The 21,653-nt window shown below is 33.5% G+C and overlaps 2 protein-coding genes and 1 pseudogene across 3 annotated transcripts; 1 reads left to right on the forward strand and 2 right to left on the reverse strand.

Annotated features, from left to right (window-relative positions):
• Positions 1–6,160: 6,160 nt before the first annotated feature.
• LOC107647916 (arogenate dehydrogenase 2, chloroplastic-like) lies at positions 6,161–6,974 on the forward strand. The gene is made up of 4 exons (XM_088491430.1): positions 6,161–6,321; positions 6,427–6,496; positions 6,586–6,660; positions 6,775–6,974. The coding sequence occupies exons 1-4, from the start codon at positions 6,284–6,286 to the stop codon at positions 6,862–6,864; spliced, it is 273 nt and encodes a 90-aa protein (XP_088347556.1). The 5' UTR covers positions 6,161–6,283; the 3' UTR covers positions 6,865–6,974.
• Positions 6,975–7,020: 46 nt separating this feature from the next.
• LOC107647915 (uncharacterized) lies at positions 7,021–11,550 on the reverse strand. Of its 2 annotated transcripts, XM_016351967.3 has the most exons (9): positions 11,443–11,550; positions 10,692–10,892; positions 10,253–10,320; positions 9,749–9,802; positions 9,026–9,292; positions 8,850–8,912; positions 8,354–8,422; positions 8,201–8,246; positions 7,021–7,470 (listed from the first exon to the last, which is right to left on the reverse strand). In XM_016351967.3, exons 2-9 carry the CDS (start codon positions 10,885–10,887, stop codon positions 7,409–7,411), a joined length of 825 nt encoding a protein of 274 aa, XP_016207453.1. In that variant the 5' UTR covers positions 10,888–10,892; positions 11,443–11,550; the 3' UTR covers positions 7,021–7,408. The 2 variants fall into 2 exon arrangements, with proteins under 2 accessions (XP_016207453.1, XP_016207451.1); XM_016351965.3 differs by lacking the exon at positions 11,443–11,550 and having other exon boundaries at positions 10,692–11,140.
• Positions 11,551–13,243: 1,693 nt separating this feature from the next.
• Positions 13,244–21,653, reverse strand: part of LOC107646715 (putative dolichyl pyrophosphate Man9GlcNAc2 alpha-1,3-glucosyltransferase) — a 39,451-nt pseudogene continuing 31,041 nt past the window's right edge.

Below are 21,653 nucleotides of genomic sequence, written 5' to 3' on the forward strand. Positions count from 1 at the left end.
ATTAAAAAATAATAGTTGGAGTTTAAATTTAAAAATAATTAAAAATTATATATAATTTTTATAATAGTTGGAGTTTAAATTAATTAGGATTTTTATATAATTTTTATTATAATTGAATTTTTGTATAATTAAAATTATAATTTTGATAATTGAAAAATAAGAAAGAATTGTATAATTTAATTTAAGTAACTTTTATTATGAATAATTTATGATTTAATTCGAGTTCCTTATTTTTAGAAAATAATCTATTAAGAATGATTAAATTAATTTTATAAATACTTTGAGTTTAAATTAATTAATATTCTTGCATATTTTTATTGTAATTGGTTATTTATATAATTTGAAATTAAAATTTTTGTAATAAAAAACAATAAAGAGTTAAATAATTTAATTTGTTCATTTTATAATTTAAGTTAAAAATAATTATTTAAACTCAGCGATATATTGATAAATAATATTTTTAAATAATTTTAATAAAATACATTTATTTTAAAATTATTATTTTACCCTTTAATTTTATCAAAAAATATATTTTATTTTTATACCTTTACGAAACCCTAATTTTTAAATCAGAAACCTATCCCAACACTAATACAGAGAGGGGAAACAAAAGAAAGAAAGGGAAAGAGAGAAGTGGGGGCTCGGGGAAGAAGGAAAGGGAAGAAAGAAGGGACGACACCGCCTAAGATCGCCACCATCGCTGTCGCCGGGAGAGAGGGGAAGAGCTGCATCCGAGACAAGGAGAACCAGAGGGACCGTCGCCGCCATCATCGTGCGTCACCATTGAGCACACAAACGAAAGGTTAGATATGGTTATGACTTAGACTCTTATTATGTGATTTTAAAGTATCCTAGTTTATTTGACTTCTAAAATCTCTTTTATAGGTCACAAATATGTATGAATGTTATAGAATACTTTAAAAATCAAATTTGATGGTAAATATTCATTTAGTTTTCTTTAGTAATTTGATTCAAATAATTAAGGTTATTTATTGACACTAAATTAAAAAAATAGTTGGAATATTAATTTTAATGCAACATGAGAAAATTATTGTAAATAAAAAAACATATAACTACAGAAAACTATTGTCAAAAGTCACAAAAAGAATGGTTTTAAAACCGTTGCCAAAAAACGACACCAATAGTAACGCTTTAAAACCATTGTCTTAGACAACTATTAAATGGCAATGGTATTAAAATCGTTGCCAAAAAAACGACACCAACGGTAACGCTTTAAAACCGTTGGCTTTGTGAATAATAAAACTACAACAGTTTAAAACCGTTGCCTATTCAATTATAGTTTTAAACCATTGGATCATGAAAGAGAATGGTTTAAAATCGTTCCTTATCGAGTAACGGTTAGAAACCGTTGTTTAAAATTTTCTTTTGAAACCGTTGTCTATACCAATAACTTTGGCAACGGTTTTTTTGTTACCGTTGCCTTAGGTAAAAAACCGTTGCCTTTGAGCATTGGCAACGGCCGCATATACCACAGGTAAAAAACCGTTGCCAAAGCGTTGCCTAAAGTTTTGGGAACGGTTTTTCAATCTACGGCAACAGTTTTTTACCGTTGCGAAAATCCTTATTTGTTGTACTCCAACTAATGGTCTTGTTGAGATTGTTGAACTTTCCTCCATGAAGTGTGAGATTGATGTTAAAGAGGACTGTGTACAACCTCCGAGACATGACTTGAGTAATGAGGAAGAGTTAGAAGAAGTTAGTGAACAAGGAATAGAACTTGAGAAAGCTTGTCAAGAGGTGAAGGTTATCCAAGAGGAGCAAAAGGGAGTGGAGATCACATCGCTAAAGCCGTTGGAAGCCTCTCTTCCTAAGTCACCACCATCTGTCACATCATTTGCGTGGGTAAAAATCTTGTCCTTTAGCTTTATTGGCCCACTTGAATACGGTTTGCTAGAAACGGATGGTCAACTTAGAGCTCTTTGTGGATTAAAGAGCAAGAGACAAATAGTTAGTGGTTGGCAATATAAATCAAGGCTCACTAGGGTTGAAACCTCAAGGTTTGGGTCCCAAGGTTGGCCGAATGCTCAATTGAATGGATTTAGGAGGGCTTTGGCATTTAAGTGAGAATTCTGAAGTCTTGTCACCTGGATGGAACCATGAGAATCAACTAGAAGATGAGTGCAAAAACAAAGTTTAGAATCCCGGTATACAACAGAGGATCAATTTTGGGAGCTCTTAACTTGTTTCAAACTTCATCAAAGCTTGGCTTACATCAATTGGAATCATAGAGAGTATTGGAAGTCCAAGCATTGGTGGAAGTATAAGGATGAGTTCAAGCACAAGCCTCCATGACAAGAGCTCACTAAAATGTCCAACTTAAGGATAATAAAGAAAAGTGTTAGGTGGTCATAACAGATTTCAGATGACAAAATCTTTGAGATGTTAGCAATGAGATTGACTTTGGTCAGTCAGATGCCCAATGGGCCAACCTGTTGATGCTCGCCTGCAATTGTTTATTGGTTCTGAGTGTCATACGAAATAGTTTGCTTTGTGATAATCTAAAGCAAAGAACCTCACTATTTGCAAAATGACGTCATTCAACCCAAACTTTTAGCAGATTTGGTGGATGCTTACAATGATCCATCGATTAAGCTATCCCAGAGCCTGAGCTATGTGAGTATTGACTTGTTTCTGGTAGTTATCGCATTTGAGTTATTAGCATTTATTATTAAGGGTCAATTTTCCAGCATTATTTAACATTTAAGCATTGTGTTTTTATCTTTATGGATTGAAATAGGAGTATGTGGACCACGGAGATTTGCTTTTGTTGTATCGCTTGGTAGTATTGTCATCAGTTTTTTAAAAAAGATTGGAATAATTTTCACCAGTTGTTGTTATGACACTGCATCATACACATTTCATGTCTTTACTTTTTGTCATAGTGATTATCTCGCACCAGTAACCTTTCTCAAATTCATTATTTACATACACTAGTTTAGTTTACCCACACTAGTAACCTTTCTCAAATTTATTAAATCATACACAATTTTAGATTTACTGCATTATTTTTCAACTTAAATTATTACAACATTTGATTGAAAATAGAAAGTTGCACGGGTAAACTCTGATATTGCACATTATAATTAAACCTGAAATGATTCTTTTGTTTAGAAATATATTTCTATGAATAATGCTCGACATTCATGTAAAAACTCTAACCAAGTCATCCAAGCACTTTTTTGTTAACGCGCCTCTCCCCTCTCTTTAAGTTACGTGAAATACACGCGCGCCCCCTTCCCCCTCCTATTAATTCGCATAAAGCTTCTTCTTCTTCAACGTAAACATTCTTAAACGTTAACGATCTAATTGCAATTTTCAGATCTGCTCTGCTGCTGCGTCGTTCTTCTTCTTTTTCTTCTCTGCTGCTCGTCGCTCTTCTTCCTATTCTTCTTCGTTTTCTTTCTTCGATCTGTGGATTTCAATAGGCTATCAAAACAATGAAGGATTCAACTTCAAATCAGTTGAATGAGAGCGATTTGAATTATTCTTCTGAAAAGAATCAAGTAGACGAGGTTTAGATTATTTTTTGAATCGAATTGAATGGAATGCAATTGCTAAATTGAATTGAATGGACGCAGGTGTTCTGAATTGAATTGAATTGATAATTTCTAAATTATAGACACATGTGTTTTGAATTTGATTTTATATAATGGATAATGTTTCGTTCAGTTAGTACTATACAATTATTTCACCTTAATAACGTGTTCGGTTCGTTATGCAGAAAGCTGTTTTGAATTTGATTTTATATAATGGATAATGTTCCGTTCATTTAGTACTATACAATTGTTTCACCTTAATAACATGTTCAGTTCATTCTGCAAACCAGGTGTGTTGTGGATGAACAATTTGTCCCAAAGGTCGAGATGACTTTCAAGACACTAGAAAAAACTAGAAAGTTCTACAAAAATTATTCCAAATTTATTAGTTTTTCTACCAAAATAAGGAACACGACTCGAAAGGGAGACGAGATTAAGAATCAACTAATTTAATTTAATTACATATCGTGTGTCTTCTCTCTCTTGATATATTTGATCAGATGGGATCCTTTTGTCTTCTGCGTTTCTCCTTTTACAAGTAGAGATATTTTGCAGCACCGAGTTTATTTGCTTATTTACTCTTTTTGAAATATACAGCTAATTCCTATGTTTTGTATTTGCTTGTCTTTTTATTAGTGAAATGAAAGAATAAAGCTTACTATGGAATATTTGGATGCTAGAATGGCTAACTTACTTTAATTTCTTGATCACTATAAGGCAAGCTATGGTCGAAAACAAGAAGATGATTGAAACATTACTACTAAAGATAAGTTGATTACAAATATAAAATATGATATATCATTAAGAGAAGATTACAACAATAATAACAGTTATTACTCATTACATTGATAAAGGAAGGCGTCCACCTCACACGCTTAGTGTAATGGTGGGAGGCCTTATCGCTTTAATTAGCATTGTATTATTTCCACAACTTTATGAAATATGAGATCATAAAATCTTTATAGCGCAGCTTCTACTTTTTTGTCACTATCATCTTTTTTATTTTTGTTGCAAGAACAAAAAAATTTAGTCAATACTTTACTCAATACATCGGTAAGTATAAGCATGCATATTATAATCAAGTGAATTAAAATAATCAACTCCAATGAATCAAACTCCATTCATTTTGAATAAAACATGTTAAACATTCAATCAGAAAGGAAAATATTTCTGCATGCAAAAGAACTCAACTAAACACTTAACAATTAGGTGAATCAAAATCAGCAATTCCAATGAACCGATCTCCATTCATGTTTTGAATAAAACGTGATAAACATTTAATCAGTAAGAAAAATATTAGTGTATACAAAAAAATTTAACTGAACACTTAACAATCAAGTGAATCTAAATCACCAATTCCAATGAACTGATCTCCATTCATATTTTGAATAAAACATGATAAGTATTCAATCAACAAGAAAAACATTTCTGCATGAAAAAAACTCAACTGAACACTTAACAATCAAGTGAATCTAAATCACCAACTCTAATGAACCGAACTATATATCACAGAATAATAACACATTTCCATTCGTATGCTCTAGTTACGCAAAAAAATGGAATCAGAATAACTCGATCTACTAAACGAAGCAACTCAAACCACTAAACCTTAAATCGATCTAGGAGAAACGCGAGATTGCGAGATTTTCAATGAATAGTAGTTTATCTCATACCTTTCCCAGTCTCTGTTCTTGTTTTGTTTGTTTTTTCTTTTTTCTTTCGAAACCTTCTTGCGATTCTTTAGTAAAAGCAGTTTTTACAGAGAATACGAACGAGCTTTGAGAGATTTTGAGAGAGATTTGAACTCCAGTAGCAGTTTCGAGGTTGAAGAAGGAAGTTTCATATTCAAGGCGCGAATGAGTATACTAACGTTTTGGAGGGTTTGGACGCGTGTAATACACACTCATTTAATGGGATTGGATTTTTTAGGTGTTGGGCCAGTTTGGATGGACTTGAAGGAAAAATTACATGGAAAAAAAAATCTTGAAATATCTTACATGTTAGTACTAGAATCCACCGTGAATTAATAAAGGAAATGTGATAAAGGAAACACCCAACTATATGAGCATGGAGATTACAAGATAATTTTTTAATTGAACATGTCAATTATTCAATCCACGGTTACTTTCTTTTGGTTTAACAACATAAAGTCTTCTTTGGGCATGTAGTACATACCATTATCGAATTACAATAACAAAGTTTCACAAAGCAGGATAATCAAGTCCAATGAGTAAGTTAAAATGGACTTGTTGTGGCAAGTACTTCATTTGGATTAAACCTGACATGTGAATTCATATCACATTTTTCTATAGGTGAGAATTGAAGTACGAATACAAAATTACTCTATCGAACTCATGTCCATCCTCCGAGAATTGTCCATCCCCAATGTCGCTCCAGGCCGCTTGAGAAAAGTCTTATCAGTTGCGCTAAGCAAAGAAGCACTGACAAAAAATAATGAGATACATTTCTTGAAGTGCACTCATTAGTATTAACGGGAAAGCAAGAACTATACACAAAAATAGTCAATACTCATGTTAAATTATGGATAGTCTAACCTTGTTTGACATGTCCGCAAAAAGTTGCAGCTTTCATGTCATCATCATAACTTCCCCTTGTTGTGCCTATTATGTCGGTCGTGCAGATTCAGATGGCAAGATAGTCGATTATGCCCAATCTGCTGACGCATACCGCACCTCTTATTGGGCATCCTTTCTTTGACACTTTGCATGACGATTAATTTGGGGATCTCTAACACCCCCCTCAAGTGAAGAACAGATTTCTATACATTTAATTTAATCATTAAAGATATGCTCACTAGATACAACTTTAGGATATCTTTGTTATTTATTTATTTATTTATTTTTACCAGGACATTGGCAGAAATGGATGCTAAATTCACACCTATTGATACAAAGGGCTTTCAGACACTTGTTCAATTGGTACACTTCTAATTATACACTTTCCAAACCTAGTCATGAAACAATCTTATATAATAAATTGACACTTGACAACGACAACTTAATTGCAGAAGGACAGCACCATGAGAGATAGTTTTGATCTGTATAGTGGATTATTCTTGCATAACAGATTTGCTAGACAAGAGGTATGGATCTCAAATCTTTTCAAGTAAGCTGTATTAGAGAGGAAAGAAATAATCATTCATTCTATCAAGCAATAAACCACATAAATAAACTCATCCATCGTGCCAATTATGCAGCTGGAAAACCTTGAACATGCCCTACACAAAGTGAAAGAGATGCTGGTTCAAAGGATTAGTGATGTCCTGAGTACAGAGAAGACTGCATAATTCTTTAGTAAAGTTTGTGTAGGTATAATAATCTCTTTATACCAAGGGAGTAAAATAGTGATTTCCCGCTTTGATTAATGGGGCTCATTAAGATTTCATAATCTCTTAACTTTTATGGGTATTCATTTCTTGGACACTAAAATGCCTTCTTAGTGGTGGAGATCAATCAATTTCATTTATAATATAATAATTTGTTCACAATCATCCCGCTGTATTAAGAACTATATATGGACACAGTAGATGTGATCAGTGATCAGTAGGTTATTTATGTGCTCTGACATCATTCAGCAAAAGGAAATGTTTGCACATTGTTGCAATGCTGGTTCAAATATCTCTAAGCAAGCTAAAGCACTATAGAACTAGAAGTTGCCTTGTAATGTCTATTTTTTCTACAACTCGTGCAAATTCTTATAAAGGATTCCTTGCCCAATATAGCAGTACCATTCATTATTTCTTGACTTATTTGCGGCCGAAAAGAAAGAATAACCAGACTACAAATGAATTTGTCATATCAGCTGCTCAACAAATGATGCCACATGACTCATCACTTGATATTCTGGAATGAAGGCAAGACAGCCATAAGAGGATCTCCATAACCAACAGCCTCTGTAAATCATAAACAGAAAAACAGTAAGAAATTCATCACAACTATGAATATCAAACTGCACCTTAGTCTTGGTGGTTGCAAGTTGCAAGTTGCAACTAGGCACTAGGCAGGATGCAGGAAATCATGAATAACAATCAAAAGGACATTGGAGAGGTAGATCATAACCATTAAGTTAGTCAGCAACCCTGAAACTCGTACCCCCAGCAGTAGACTTTTATGGTAATTTACTAATTTATAATGAACCATGTTAATCTTGATTATCATTTAAAAAGTACAAGCGAAAGAACAGGCACACAGTTTGTAAAGTGTGTTTAGTTTCACTAATGTCTTTGATGTAGAAGAATTCAAGATCTTCATGGATAAGATGTGACTTTGTCAGTTAACACGGGAAAAGATTTTAGGCTAGTACCAACCATAAATTCTTCAATATCTTAAATAGTCATTTTTAAAGTTAGGCTAGTACCAACCATATCCATCCAAGTTACTAGAATATCTTACACAAAGGTGGGAAAAGGTTGAGTACTAAGTATCTCATAAGATGGTAGAATTCAGTGTAGAAAAACAAGTTTAGGACCCTTTTTCTCCAGTCTTGATCTATGGATTTTGTCATCATTACTTACTGGAAGGAAACTTAAAAAGTGTCTTTATTTCAAATCCAGCTGAATCGCATTTCTACTACTACTATCTCAAAAGTCGTATATTATATAACTTAATTCCGGTGGACACTACCTCCATCCTGAAAGAGTAGCTTGAACACCTCTCCAGACACATCTGACTGCAACATTTAAATTTAACCCAAAAAAAAAAGATAAAAAGAGAAACGGTCAGTAGGAAGTAGACATTTCAGAATTACTCACAATTAAAGAGGCTAAGAAAAATCACCTTAACAGGAAGTGAAGTGCCAAACTGATCCAGATACCCTATTACTTGGCCTTCTTTGATGTAATCACCCTGTATATTTCAAAATTAAAAAGCAAAACAGAAGGAAAAGAGAAGATATTAGTGCTGAATCAGGAACATGGTGATGAAAGTGATTTGTAATCGTCAAACGAACTTTAGACCCACAAAAATCATGACTATGCAACTATATGACAGCATATATATAATTAACTTAGTAGAAAATATAACTCAGTTATATTTGTATTCCCAGGATAAAATATATCATTTATATCTTTCATTCATAAGTTTGTATGGAAAGAAAGGCCAATTTGTTAGAACATACTACAAATTTTCCAAATTATGGATCAACTTAGAGAGCCTAAGATACATTTCATTGATGTAGTTTCCACAAACAAAATCATCAGTCATAAACTCATAATTGGTTGATTACTTAGAAACAGAATGGTGGAGGATGGAGAAAGCGGTATGCTAAATGTACCTCTTTACAGATAGGAGGCTGCTTCTTCCCTTTCACTGTCCTACCTCTTCGGAATGAACCAACCTGAAAAAAGAGACAGACAAATGAAAATAAAAATCCACTCAAACTCTACAAGGCTTAAGTAGACAATAATAAACCAGTAAAAGCAGAGTTCAGCGGAAAACAGTTAAAGATACCGTCGGGGATGACACGAGGACATAAGTATTGGGACCAGAAGCATCCAGTGCTGCTAACTTTGATGACTTCACGGTGGCATCATTCAGAAATGGATTGGTCTTCCCTGGAGATGATTTTGGTGGTTGTGGTGATGGTGCTGGGGTAGCAGGTGCTGATTCCACCATGGGTTTACTCGGAACATGTGGTGCTGTAGTTGGTGAAATGTTGGATAAAGGAGCTTTGACTACTCCAATGTTGCGTTTCATATGCATCTCAAACTCTCCAACCTATCAAAATAAAAGTCAACTAAGGTCATAAACAAACTGATACAGAACTCTCTTCCATGTAAAAGGAAAAATGCGTTATATGTTCAGATAGGATTTTAGTCTCAAAAAGCATCACTACCTGAAATGGACAAAAGCTCCATTATCCAATAACTTGCCAAAAGATATGTTGAGTAAATCAAATTTATTGCATTCATCAAAAAGCTTCATCACACGCAGCATATTAGAGGACTATATTCATATGGCCAACATCATTTTTTGACATGCTGCATTATATTACATATTTCAATAGAAAATCCCAAATAATTTCATACCAAACAATTAGACACAGTAAAAGGGAAAGCAGAAAACCATACCCTCTTATATAGCCTATAAGATACAGTCTGACATTCATTTCATTTATACTGAAAGTGATTTCAAATTTTACAAGAGCGGAAAACAAGAGACAAGAAAGGTCACCTTTACTTTCAATTCAGCAATCTGAGTCTCATCACATACCTCTGTGACCAAAGCCTGATCATAACCAAATGAGACATATTCCATGTCAGGGAAGGAAGAGTTACAAAGATAATGATAGATTGTGAATACAATCGTTGTCAAACCTAAGCTCTGTCATATGTCGAAAAGACATCTCATGCAACATATAACTTTGTATCATAGGATAATGAAAAAAAAAATGCCGATGCCCAGTCATGTTTGTGGTTCAGATTTCAGAATACTTCTAGGGGATTTTTAGAAGTTTAGAACCATACTGGGACATGGCTATTTCATAAACGCAATTCTGTAGATTGGACAAAAGTCATCAATTGCAAGGAAAAAGTATCTTATCCAATGTCCTGCTAAAAGCTTACATAAAGCTTTTTTATTTGTGGCCACATTATTGCTGATTACCATCGAGTATATAATTATCAAGAATCAGAGAAATGAAATGTCAAGAAAATTAAAGGATGGATGGCTGTAGACCTCAAATCCATAAGGAAAACTCGCAGCTTGCGAAGGATTTTTCTCCATAGGAAAGCTTTGCAAGGAAGCTACATCATCATAGCATGATTATCAGGCCTTTAAAAGAAAGAATGTCAAGAAGCAAACTACTTTAACCGCCACCTTTTTCAGAGTATAAAAGAGTTATAACATGTAACTTCCGAGAACTAATTCTTGGTTAGAACATTAACCTTCAGCAGTAACATACCGTACTTTGCATTCATATATTTGTGAACTTTCAATTTCAATAACGATAGTAATGGAACAGTTCCTTCATCTATTTCTTTTCAATACAAATATAAAACTGTAGAACTTGTACAATTGATAAAATAACTGCTATAAAAGTTTGAAATCTTCAACCAACAGCCATGATGAACAAAGACAAGTACACGATTCATTTAAATACAAAAAAATAACCCACCATCAGACTTGGAGAGGCTGATGGGTTCAGCTGTTTTCTGACATGATACTTGTGTTCGTTTCCACTTGGCGGAACGAGAATCCATGTGCTTCTCACCCATGGTTAAGCTCTGAATCAAAAGCCTACTTTCAGAGCTCCTTCCAGCATTGTGGATGGTAAAACCAGAATTCTGAAGTGAGGGCTGAATACGGGACATGGTGCCTATGGGAGCCAAAGTTAAAATATAATGATTAAAGTATCTAGTTGCAATTCTTTCCATTCCAATCATCACGTATGCATTGATAGTAAGAAATAGATGCATGCATACATAATATGGAAACAACAACACCTAAAGTGATGGTAACTTAACAAACAAACATAAAAGGTTAAATTCACAAAATTATACATTGTAATAAGCCAAATCTAAAGCAATGGACCGCTAAAGAAAGCTAAACCAATTACAAAACTAATTAGCTCTGAAATGAAAAAAAAAAAAAAAAAAACATTACTACTATATTAATCCAACAGAACCTGAGTTCAGAACTAAATCCAAAATCAATAATATATTAAGTTCATACACGATTCGATTCCGATCAAATATATATTGATTTTCACTTTGTTTTCCCTAAAAAAAACAATCAAAGATGAAATGCTATAACAGCGAGATTAAAGATCACAAAGAAAACAGGAGAGAGCTGGCAAAAAAAAAATCAAAATATGAAACACATTCAAAGAGAGAGAGAGAGAGAGAGAAGAGAGTGAAAATTAATACTGAATGTAAGAGAGAATGGAGCGAAGGAATTGAGATTTTGCAGAAAAATGCAGAGAGCGATGAAATGGTGAAGAGTGTTAATAAGGTTTTAAACGTCTTTCTCTCTTAGGTGTTTGCTAGGGTACGGTTATAAATTCATACCTATCGATATAATTAAAATGTGGACAAACTAAAATACGATATGTGGATTATATTTTTCACATCAATAATTAATTTTTCTTTTTTAAAATATATATTATATCAATTATTTTACTAAACTATTCTTATATTTTAATAAAAATAAAAAATATTTTTTATTTAATATTATAAAAAGACTAAAATATCTTTTTTTACATTAAACAAAAATTATTTTAATTTTTTAATTTAATCAAAATTTAATTAACTTTAATTTTATAATTTTAAATTAAAATTAATTTAAAAATCAAAATCAAAATACATCTCATTATTCATATACATTGAAAAATTAATTCATTGATCATGAACCCTAATCTAATCTCTCTTATCCTAATTCATACCAAAAAGAATACATCTAAACAATTTTTCTTCATCATTGAATAATAATCTACCAATAAAATACAACGTCAACGGCACGCGAATCAACGAAATCAGTTACGATAAGATCTTCAACTTGACACATTTCAGCTTCTCATCGAGTAAAAACAAGTTCACAGTGGTTGGTTGCAACACAATTGGAGAAGTAGTACAGTATAATATTATAGAGAGAAGAAACTATGCCACTGGGTGCTTTTCAGTGTGCCTCAGTGTTAATGAAACAACTAGCGAGATCTGCACCGGCTTCGGTTATTGCCAGAGCCCAATACCGGCGAATGGCCTATCGGATATTGGTATTGGATCTTATAGTAGTGGTGCTGACAGCTACAATGCCGTTTTTTCCTTCATCAACCCCTGCGGCTATGCGTTTACGGCGGAGGATGGAGCCTAAATTTTTTTTTCATCATTGAATATCAATCTACCGATAAAATACAACTTCATTCCTAAAATGATGAAGAAAAATTGTTTAGATGTGTTCTTTTTGGTATGAACTGGGGTGAAAAAGATTAGATTAGGGTTCATGATCAATGAATTAATTTTTCAATGTATATAAATAATGAAATGTATTTTGATTTTGATTTTTAAATTAATTTTAATTTAAAATTATAAAATTAAAGTTAATTAAATTTTGATTAAATTAAAAAAATTAAAATAATTTTTGTTTAATATAAAAAAGGATATTTTAGTCTTTGTAATATTAAATAAAAAAATATTTTTTATTTTTATTAAAGTATAAGGATAGTTTAGTAAAATAATTGATATGATATATATTTAAAAAAAAATTAATTATTGATGTGGAAAATATAATTTACATGTCGTGTTTTAATTTGTTCATATTTTAATTATATCGATACTTATGAATTTATGATCGTACCGTACCAAACACCTCTTTCTTATTGCCGTGCGCTTCGATATCTTCGCCTTCCCTCTTGTTGCTAACATGCGCCTTGCATGCATGCTCCTCTTAATTTATTTATTTTCTTGGTGAAACTCAAATATGTTTATGAGTTAAATTAATGATTAATCATGGACATAAAATAATATGCAGACTCAACTTCAATTATTTTCGTATCTAGTTGAATATTTGAAAAACGTTAAATAATAATTTAATTAAATATATTAAATAATTTAATAATTTTTATAAGTAAATATAAATTTTCACAAAAAAAAACCGGTCACTTAAATATACGTACGTACTTTTATTTTGGATGGACTGGTTTCAGGTTTCTACTCCAAAGTAAAAACTGTATCAAATAAACTTTTTGTCTACTTCTAATTTGGTAGGTTTATTCAACACCCACCGCTTTATATTGCAGCCAAGAGTTACAAGCACAAACTAAGAGAAGCACATATTCATAATTATTGCTTCAAAAAGGAAAGGATACTTCTCAGGTGGATTCATGGTCAAGTAAACTATGTGAAGAATGAAATAACAAAATAAAACAAGGCGTACAGTTGTTGCACCCAAATAATTATACAAATAATTGCCCTCTTTAACTCTCTGTTGACCAGGTACGTCGAATATCAGGATGAAGAGAGCAAGCAAAGCAAAGTATGGAACAACCAAGCCGTCGCGACATATCAGAGGGAACATGGAGAGCATGGCAAATTGCATGAACCACTTAAAAATAAAAGGTTCTTCCATGGCCAGTAGGCTTGCAGGAAGTGGCAGCAAAATGGACTTCTCATGCACTGTAAGGCACCATGCATACACTCGTAAGATATTTTCAACAAAATGATCGCAATTTGGCATTGTGAAAAAAAATATGTTACAAACCTTGAAAAGAAAACAAGTAGAATGCAAATGAACAATTTAGCAGCCCATAGAGGAAACCTCGATTACTTGGAGATTTTATTTGTTGAATTATGGAAAAGTATACGTTACCAAGAGAGAGTCTGCCAACTATTACCAACACAAATTAAAAAAAAATTAAAATAAATTTAAATGGCTAAATTAGGTTTAATGTGGGGTCCATGAAAAACATTTTGAAAAAGTAAGGAAATGGTAAACGTGGATCAGGTTAACCTCAAACCAGAGAAACTCAATATCCCAACCCTTTCAAGCAATTTCTTTTCTAAAAAACCATCGCCGAACGTCTCTCTCGTACAATTGGCCAAAATTTTCAGTCACCGGGACGCCGCCGTGCCCAATCCGCCAGTGACCGTCTCTCTCCCCGATTCCAATTAGATACACCAACAGCCTCGTGGAAGATAGATGCGACGTGCGTGCATGGTGGTGTCGTGAAACCGTTGTGCCGTGAACTATACCAGGTAATATCTCCGTCCTGATTTTAGTAACATCAATAAGAATCTACAATAGCCTTTCCATTTGCGACACAGACCCTTCCTGGAGCACCGATTTCCAGTGTATGTATCTGTGTTGAAGGCGAGTGCATCACAATATGCCTATGGATACACCAATTTTTGAAGAAGCATTGTCCGGCAGTGCGTATGACGTGAGGGAGAATTCTATTTTCACCGACGTTAATGTTCTGTGTTTGAGTGAAGATGACACACCACATATAGAACAGGTAATTCTTCTTTTAGTGGCGTTTTTGCTTAGGCCTTCCAGCAACCTTTTTTTAATGTTTTACATCATGAGTTATTAACAGGGATTCAGATGTGTCTTGTTTATTTTTTCTATTTTTTTTCTCAACTTAATTTGCTTAATGTGACTTTTTTTATAGCGACTTAATGTGTCTTGTAGTGAGTTTTCTTGTGATATACATAGCAATAAATTCAGTTGAGAATGACAATATATTTTGAGTAATGCATTGAGATCCATGTGTTTTTTATTAGATATTTGTGGTTTTAGGAATGGTTAAATGAGCTTTATATTAGCAAATTGAATTTGTATTTTTTGGCTCTATAATTTTTATTTGGGAGTACACCAACTTATCCTTGCATGTGTCTTGTTCATTTTAGATCATTCACTCATATTTTTTTTTCTCAGTTTAAGTTGCTTAATGTGTGTTGTTCATGATAGGTTAATGTGTCTTTTGGTGAATTTTCATGTGATACATTGAGCCATATATTTAAGTTGAGAATGAGTGTATATTTTAAGCATACATAGTCTTTCTTGTTTATTTTTAGCAATACTCTGTGATTTTTTTTTTCAATTTAATTTGCTTAATGTGACTTTTTCATAGTGACTTAATGTGTCTTGTAGTGAATTTTCTTGTGATACACATAGCAATAAATTCAGTTGAGAATGACAATCTATTTTCAGCAATACATTCAGATCCATGTATTTTTTACTAGATATTTGCGGTTTTAGGAATGGTTAAACGAGTTTTATATTAGCAAATTGAATTTGTATTTTTTGGCTCTATAATTTTTATTTGGAAGTACACCAACTTATCCTTGCATGTGTCTTGTTCATTTTAGTATCATTCACTCCTATTTTTTTTCTCAGTTTAATTTGCTTAATGTGTGTTGTTCATGGCAGGTTAATGTGTCTTTTGGTGAATTTTCTTGTGATACATCGAGCCACATATTTAAGTTGAGAATGAGTGTATATTTTAAGCATACATAGTATTTCTTGTTTATTTTTAGCAATACTCTGTGTGTTTTTTTTTCAACTTAATTTGCTTAATGTGACTTTTTCATATCGATTGAATGTGTCTTGTACTGAGTTTTCTTGTGATACACATAGCAATAAATTCAGTTGAGAATGACTATATATTTTGAGCAATGCATTGAGATCGATGTGTTTTTTATTAGATATTTGCTGTTTCAGAAATGGTTAAATGAGCTTTATATTAGCAAATTAAATTTGTATTTTTTTGGCTCTATATTTTTTATTTGGGAGTACACCAGCTAATCCTTAGATGTGTCTTGTTCATTTTAGCATCATTCACTCATTTTTTTTCTCAGTTTAATTTGCTTAATGTGTGTTGTTCATGGTAGGTTAATATATTTATTACAAGAAAAACATAGTAATTTTTTAAAAAGTAAAAATTTGGTTTGTCCATTAGTAGGTATTATCAAAAGTTAGCAGGGATACACTTTATTGCATGAATTGTGTTTTATTATTTCTTAGTTTAGCATGTGGAGATGATTTTTCCAGCTATGAATTTTTTTTTAATTTTTTAATTTTTTTTATGGTTTTGATTATCGATAGTACTTTTTTATACTAGTTTAGTTTGGGATGTCAATTAGTAGGTATTTTCTGTTTGTTGGCAAAGTATTTTATTAGTGTTGAATGGTTGATGTGTATCTTGTTTGGTGATATGTCCTCGTTTATCGATTTTAGGGGAAAGAATCTGAAGACGCTATTCAGAAAAAGGATGATGCTACGGTAAGCAATAATGAGGTGTGAAATATATTTTATTCTTCTCGCAAAACTAGTGACATATTGGAAATTGTTTAGATTGATGCGGTTTGTGTTGAGTGATGCGTTTTCTGAATGGATTTGCAGGTCCCGGATCACTGGAATTCCAGTGGAGGAAATCCCGTACGTAGGATTGAGATTTGATTCGTTACAGCGGGCACAAGAGTTCTATTCTAATTATTCGAAGAAAGTTGGGTTTGTGACGAGGATTAGGAATACAAACTTTGACAAGACCAGGAAGGAATTAAAGGTACCTATTAATCAATCGATACACTGTAGTCGTGAAGGTTATCGGGAATCTCGAGTGAAGGCAGCAATGCGGGTAAAGAGAATAACAACAGCTGGGTGCAAAGAAAGGATGTACGTGATGCTTGATAGGCATAATGATAATTGGCTGGTGACCAAATTAGAATTGAAGCACACCCACGCGTGTTCTGCCGAGCAAGCTGTGCATTACAGTGAGTACAGGGAACCGACCATGCATGTCAAGTGTGTGATTTAGAACAACGATGAGGCTGACATACGGCCTAACAAGACTTATCTCGTACTGGCAAATGAGGTTGGTGGGTCATCAAAGTTGGGTTACTCAGAAAAGGATGTTAGGAACTATATAACGAGAAATTTGCGTTGTGCTGATGTAAACGAAGATGTGAAGGAAATGATTAGATATTTCATGCGAATGAGAGATATAACCCCGAATTTCTTCTATGCAGTTGATGTGGACGAAACTAACAAGTTTAAGAGTGCGATATGGGTAGATGCAAGATGCAGGGCATCGTATGAATATTTTGGAGATGTGGTATTGTTTGATACAACGTACAGAAGGAACAAGTATATTTGTGTTTTTGTCTCCATTATAAGGGTTTACATTTTTCCAACAATATTGTGATTTAGTAAATTTTGGCTGTCTTTATTGCAAGCATGGACTTCCGTTTGCATCTTTCGTTGGTGTCAACCATCACGGCAAGTCCACACTACTCGGATGTGCTTTGTTGGGTAATGAGGAAATTCCTAGCTTTGAGTGGGTCTTTAAAAACTGGTTAAATTGCATGGGAAATCCCCCACAGGCCATCATCACGGACCAGTGCAAATCCATATTTGGCGCAATTAAGAATGTCTTCCCAAATACTAGACATCGATGGTGTATATGGCACATAATGAAGAAGATACCACATAAACTCGGAGGATATGCTAAATACAGGGAAATAGATGATAAAATGCATGGCACTGTTTGGAATGCCCGTTTTGAAGAGTCTTTTGAGAAAGATTGGTGTGCATTCGTTAATGAGTTTAACCTACACAAAAATAAATGGCTATCAGGTTTGTGCTTTACAGTGCTCTTGTATTATTTTTGGATGGTGGGTTGATGAGCGGATAATTTATACGCTTTTTGGCATTGTTTTTAATATGTTTTTAGTAGGATCTAGTTACTTTTAGGGATGTTTTCATTAGTTTTTATGTTAAATTCACATTTCTGGACTTTACTATGAGTTTGTGTATTTTTCTGTGATTTCAGGTATTTTCTGGCTGAAATTGAGGGACTTGAGCAGAAATCAGATTCAGAGGTTGAAAAAGGACTGCTGATGCTGTTGGATTCTGACCTCCCTGCACTCAAAGTGGATTTTCTGGAGCTACAGAACTCGAAATGGCGCGCTTCTAATTGCGTTGGAAAGTAGACATCCAGGGCTTTCCAGAAATATATAATAGTCCATACTTTGGCCAAGAATTGACGACGTAAACTGGCGTTCAACGCCAGCCTTCTGCCCAAATCTGGCGTCCAGCGCCAGAAAAGGATCCAAAACCAGAGTTGAACGCCCAAACTGGCACAGAAACTGGCGTTCAAACTCCACAAATGGCCTCTGCACATGCTACACTTAAGCTCAGCCCAAACACACACCAAGTGGGCCTAGGAAGTGGATTTATGCATCAATTACTCACTCATGTAAACCCTAGTGACTAGTTTATTATAAATAGGACCTCTTACTATTGTATTAGACGTCTTTTTGACCATCTTTGGTCTTTTTGACCATCTTTGAACGCATTGTTCTTAGACCATAGGGGCTGGCCACACGGCCATGCCTGGACCTTCACTTATGTATTTTCATACGGTAGAGTTTCTACACTCCATAGATTAAGGTGTGGAGCTCTGCTGTTCCTCAAAGATTAATGAAAGTACTACTGTTTTCTATTCAATTCATCTTATTTCGCTTCTAAGATATCCATTCGCACCCAAGAACGTGATGAAGGTGATGATTATGTGTGACGCTCATCACCATCTCCCCTACGAACACGTGCCTGACAAACACCTCTGTTCTACATGAAATAAAGCTAGAATGAATATCTCTTAGATATCCTAACCAGAATCTTCGTGGCGTAAGCTAGAATGATGGCGGCATTCAAGAGAATCCGGAAGGTCTAAACCTTGTCTGTGGTATTCTGAGTAGGATTCAATGATTGAATGACTGTGACGAGCTTCAAACTCGCGAGTGCTGGGCGTTAGTGACAGACGCAAAAGGAGGGTGAATCCTATTCCAGCATGATCGGGAACCGACAGATGAATAGCCGTGCCGTGACAGGGTGCGTGAGCATATTATTCACTGAGAGGAGGGGATGTAGCCACTGACAACGGTGATGCCCTTGCATAAAGCCAGCCATGGAAAGGAGTAAGACTGATTGGATGAAGATAGCAGGAAAGCAGAGGTTCAGAGGAACAAAAAGTATCTCCATTCGCTTATCTGAAATTCCTACCAATGATTTACATAAGTACCTCTATCCCTATCTTATTATAGAATATTCGAAAACACCATTATCACTTTATATCTGCCTGACTGAGATTTACAAGGTGACCATAGCTTGCTTCATACCGACAATCTCCGTGGGATTCGACCCTTACTCACGTAAGGTATTACTTGGACGACCCAGTGCACTTGCTGGTTAGTTGTATCGAAGTTGTGACAATTATGTATTGAGATCAGAGCACCAAGTTGCTCACGTTGCCGGGGATTGTTTGAGCCTGGACATCACAATTTCGTGCACCAAGTTTTTGGCGCCGTTGCCGGGGACTTAATTGTTCCTGTTTGGCGCCAAGAATCGTCTGAGATCCCAATCCCGGCAACAACACCAAGTTTTTGGCGCCGTTGCCGGGGATTGTTTGAGTTTGGACAACTGACGGTTCATCTTGTTGCTCAGATTAGGTAATTTTCTTTTTGTTTTCTTTTCAAAAATTTTTCAAAAATATTTTCAAAAACCTCTCATCTGTTTTCGAAAAAAAAAAATAAAATAAAAATGTTTTCAAAAATTTTATTCAAAATTTTTAAGAATGAATTCTAGTGTTTCATGAAGCATGTGAAGCCTGGCTGGCTGTAAAGCCATGTCTAAATTCTTTTGGACTGAGGCTTCCAAACCATCAGAGGTAAGTTACATACTTGATAAATGATGAGCAGCAATTTGCTATCAAGATCAATATACTCTGGTGTTAAATGCTGAAGCTTGGCTGGCCATTGGCCATGTCTAGTGTTTTGGACTGGAGCTTTCTTTGAAAGCTTGGCTGGCTAGTGAGCCATGTCTAATTCCTGGACTGAAGCTTTAGACTAACATGGCAAGATTCCTGGAATTCATACTAAAAATTTTGGAATCCTTATTTTTCTTTTTCAAGACTATTTTCAAAAAATATAAAATAAAAATCCAAAAAAAAAAAATTTAGAAAATCATAAAAATCAAAAATATTTTTGTGTTTCTTGTTTGAGTCTTGAGTCATATCATAAGTTTGGTGTCACTTGCATATGCATCTTGCATTTTTCGAAAACTTCATGCATTCATAGTGTTCTTCATGATCTTCAAGTTGTTCTTGGTAAGTCTTCTTGTTTGATCTTGATGATTTTTTGTTTTGTGTCTTTTCATGTTTATCATATGCATTCTTGAATTCTTAGTGCGTAAGCATTAAAGAATTCTAAGTTTGGTGTCTTGCATGTTTTCTTTGCATTAAAAATTTTTCAAAAATATGTTCTTGATGTTCATCATGACATTCAAAGTGTTCTTGGTGTTCATCTTGACATTCATAGCATTCTTGCATGCATTCATTGTTTTGATCTAAAAATTTCATGCATTGCATATTTTTCATGTTTTTCATAAAAATTTCAAAAATCAAAAAAAAAAAAATATCTTTCCATTTTTCTCTCATCAAATTCGAAAATTTGAGTTGACTTTTTCAAAATTTTTTAAAATCAAATTGTTTCTCATGAGTCAAATCAAATTTTCAATTTGAAAATCTTATCTTTTTCAAAATCTTTTTCAAAAATCATATCTTTTTCAAAATTCTTAGTTATTTTCGAAAATTCCAAAAATATTTTTCAAAAATCTTTTTTTTATATCAAATTTTCGAAAATAACATAATCAATTAATGTTTTGATTCAAAAATTTGAAGTTTGTTACTTGCTTGTTAAGAAAGATTCAAACTTTAAGTTCTAGAATCATATCTTGTGATTTCTTATGAATCAAGTCATTAATCGAGATTTTAAAAATCAAATCTTTTTCAAAACTAATTCTATCATATCTTCTCAAAAATATCTTTTTCAAAAATATCTTTTCAAAATATCTTTTCTAGCTTCCTAACTTCTTATCTTTTCAAAATTGGTTTTCAAAATTTGTTTCAACTAACTAACTAACTTTTTGTTTGTTTCTTAACTTTTTCAAAACCACCTAACTAATTCTCTCTTTCTAATTTTCGAAAATATCTCCCCCTTTTTCAAAAATTTCTTTTTAATTAACTAATTATTTTTATTTTTATTTTTGATTTAAAAAATTTTCGAAAAAAATACTAAACATTTTTCAAAAACTATTTTCAAAAATCACTAACTCTTTTTCAAAATAATTTTCGAAAATTTTCCCTCTCCCATCTTATTCTATTTATTCATTCATATCCTAACATCACATCTCACATCTCTTCCATCCGTACAGTTGTGTTTCTTCCTTTACATCACATTCTTTGTCTCCCCCTCTTTTCTTCCACTCACAAAGGGATCCCTATACTGTGGTATAAAGGATCTCTATTATTATTATTTTTCTGTGCCTTCTTCTTTGTCATATGAGCAGGAGCAAGGATAAGAACATTCTTGTGAAAGCAGATCCAGAACCTGAAAAGACTCTGAAGAGAAAATTAAGAGAAGCTAAAATACAACAATCCAGAGATAACCTTTCAGAAATTTTCGAACAGGAAAAGGAAATGGCAGCCGAAAATAATAATAATGCAAAGAGAATGCTTGGTGACTTCACTGCACCTAATTCCAATTTACATGGAAGAAGCATCTCCATTCCTGCCATTGGAGCA

Source organism: Arachis ipaensis, chromosome B6, assembly GCF_059453495.1.
Source record: "Arachis ipaensis isolate K30076 ecotype BB chromosome B6, ASM5945349v1, whole genome shotgun sequence".
In the NCBI taxonomy this organism is placed as follows: domain Eukaryota; kingdom Viridiplantae; phylum Streptophyta; class Magnoliopsida; order Fabales; family Fabaceae; genus Arachis; species Arachis ipaensis.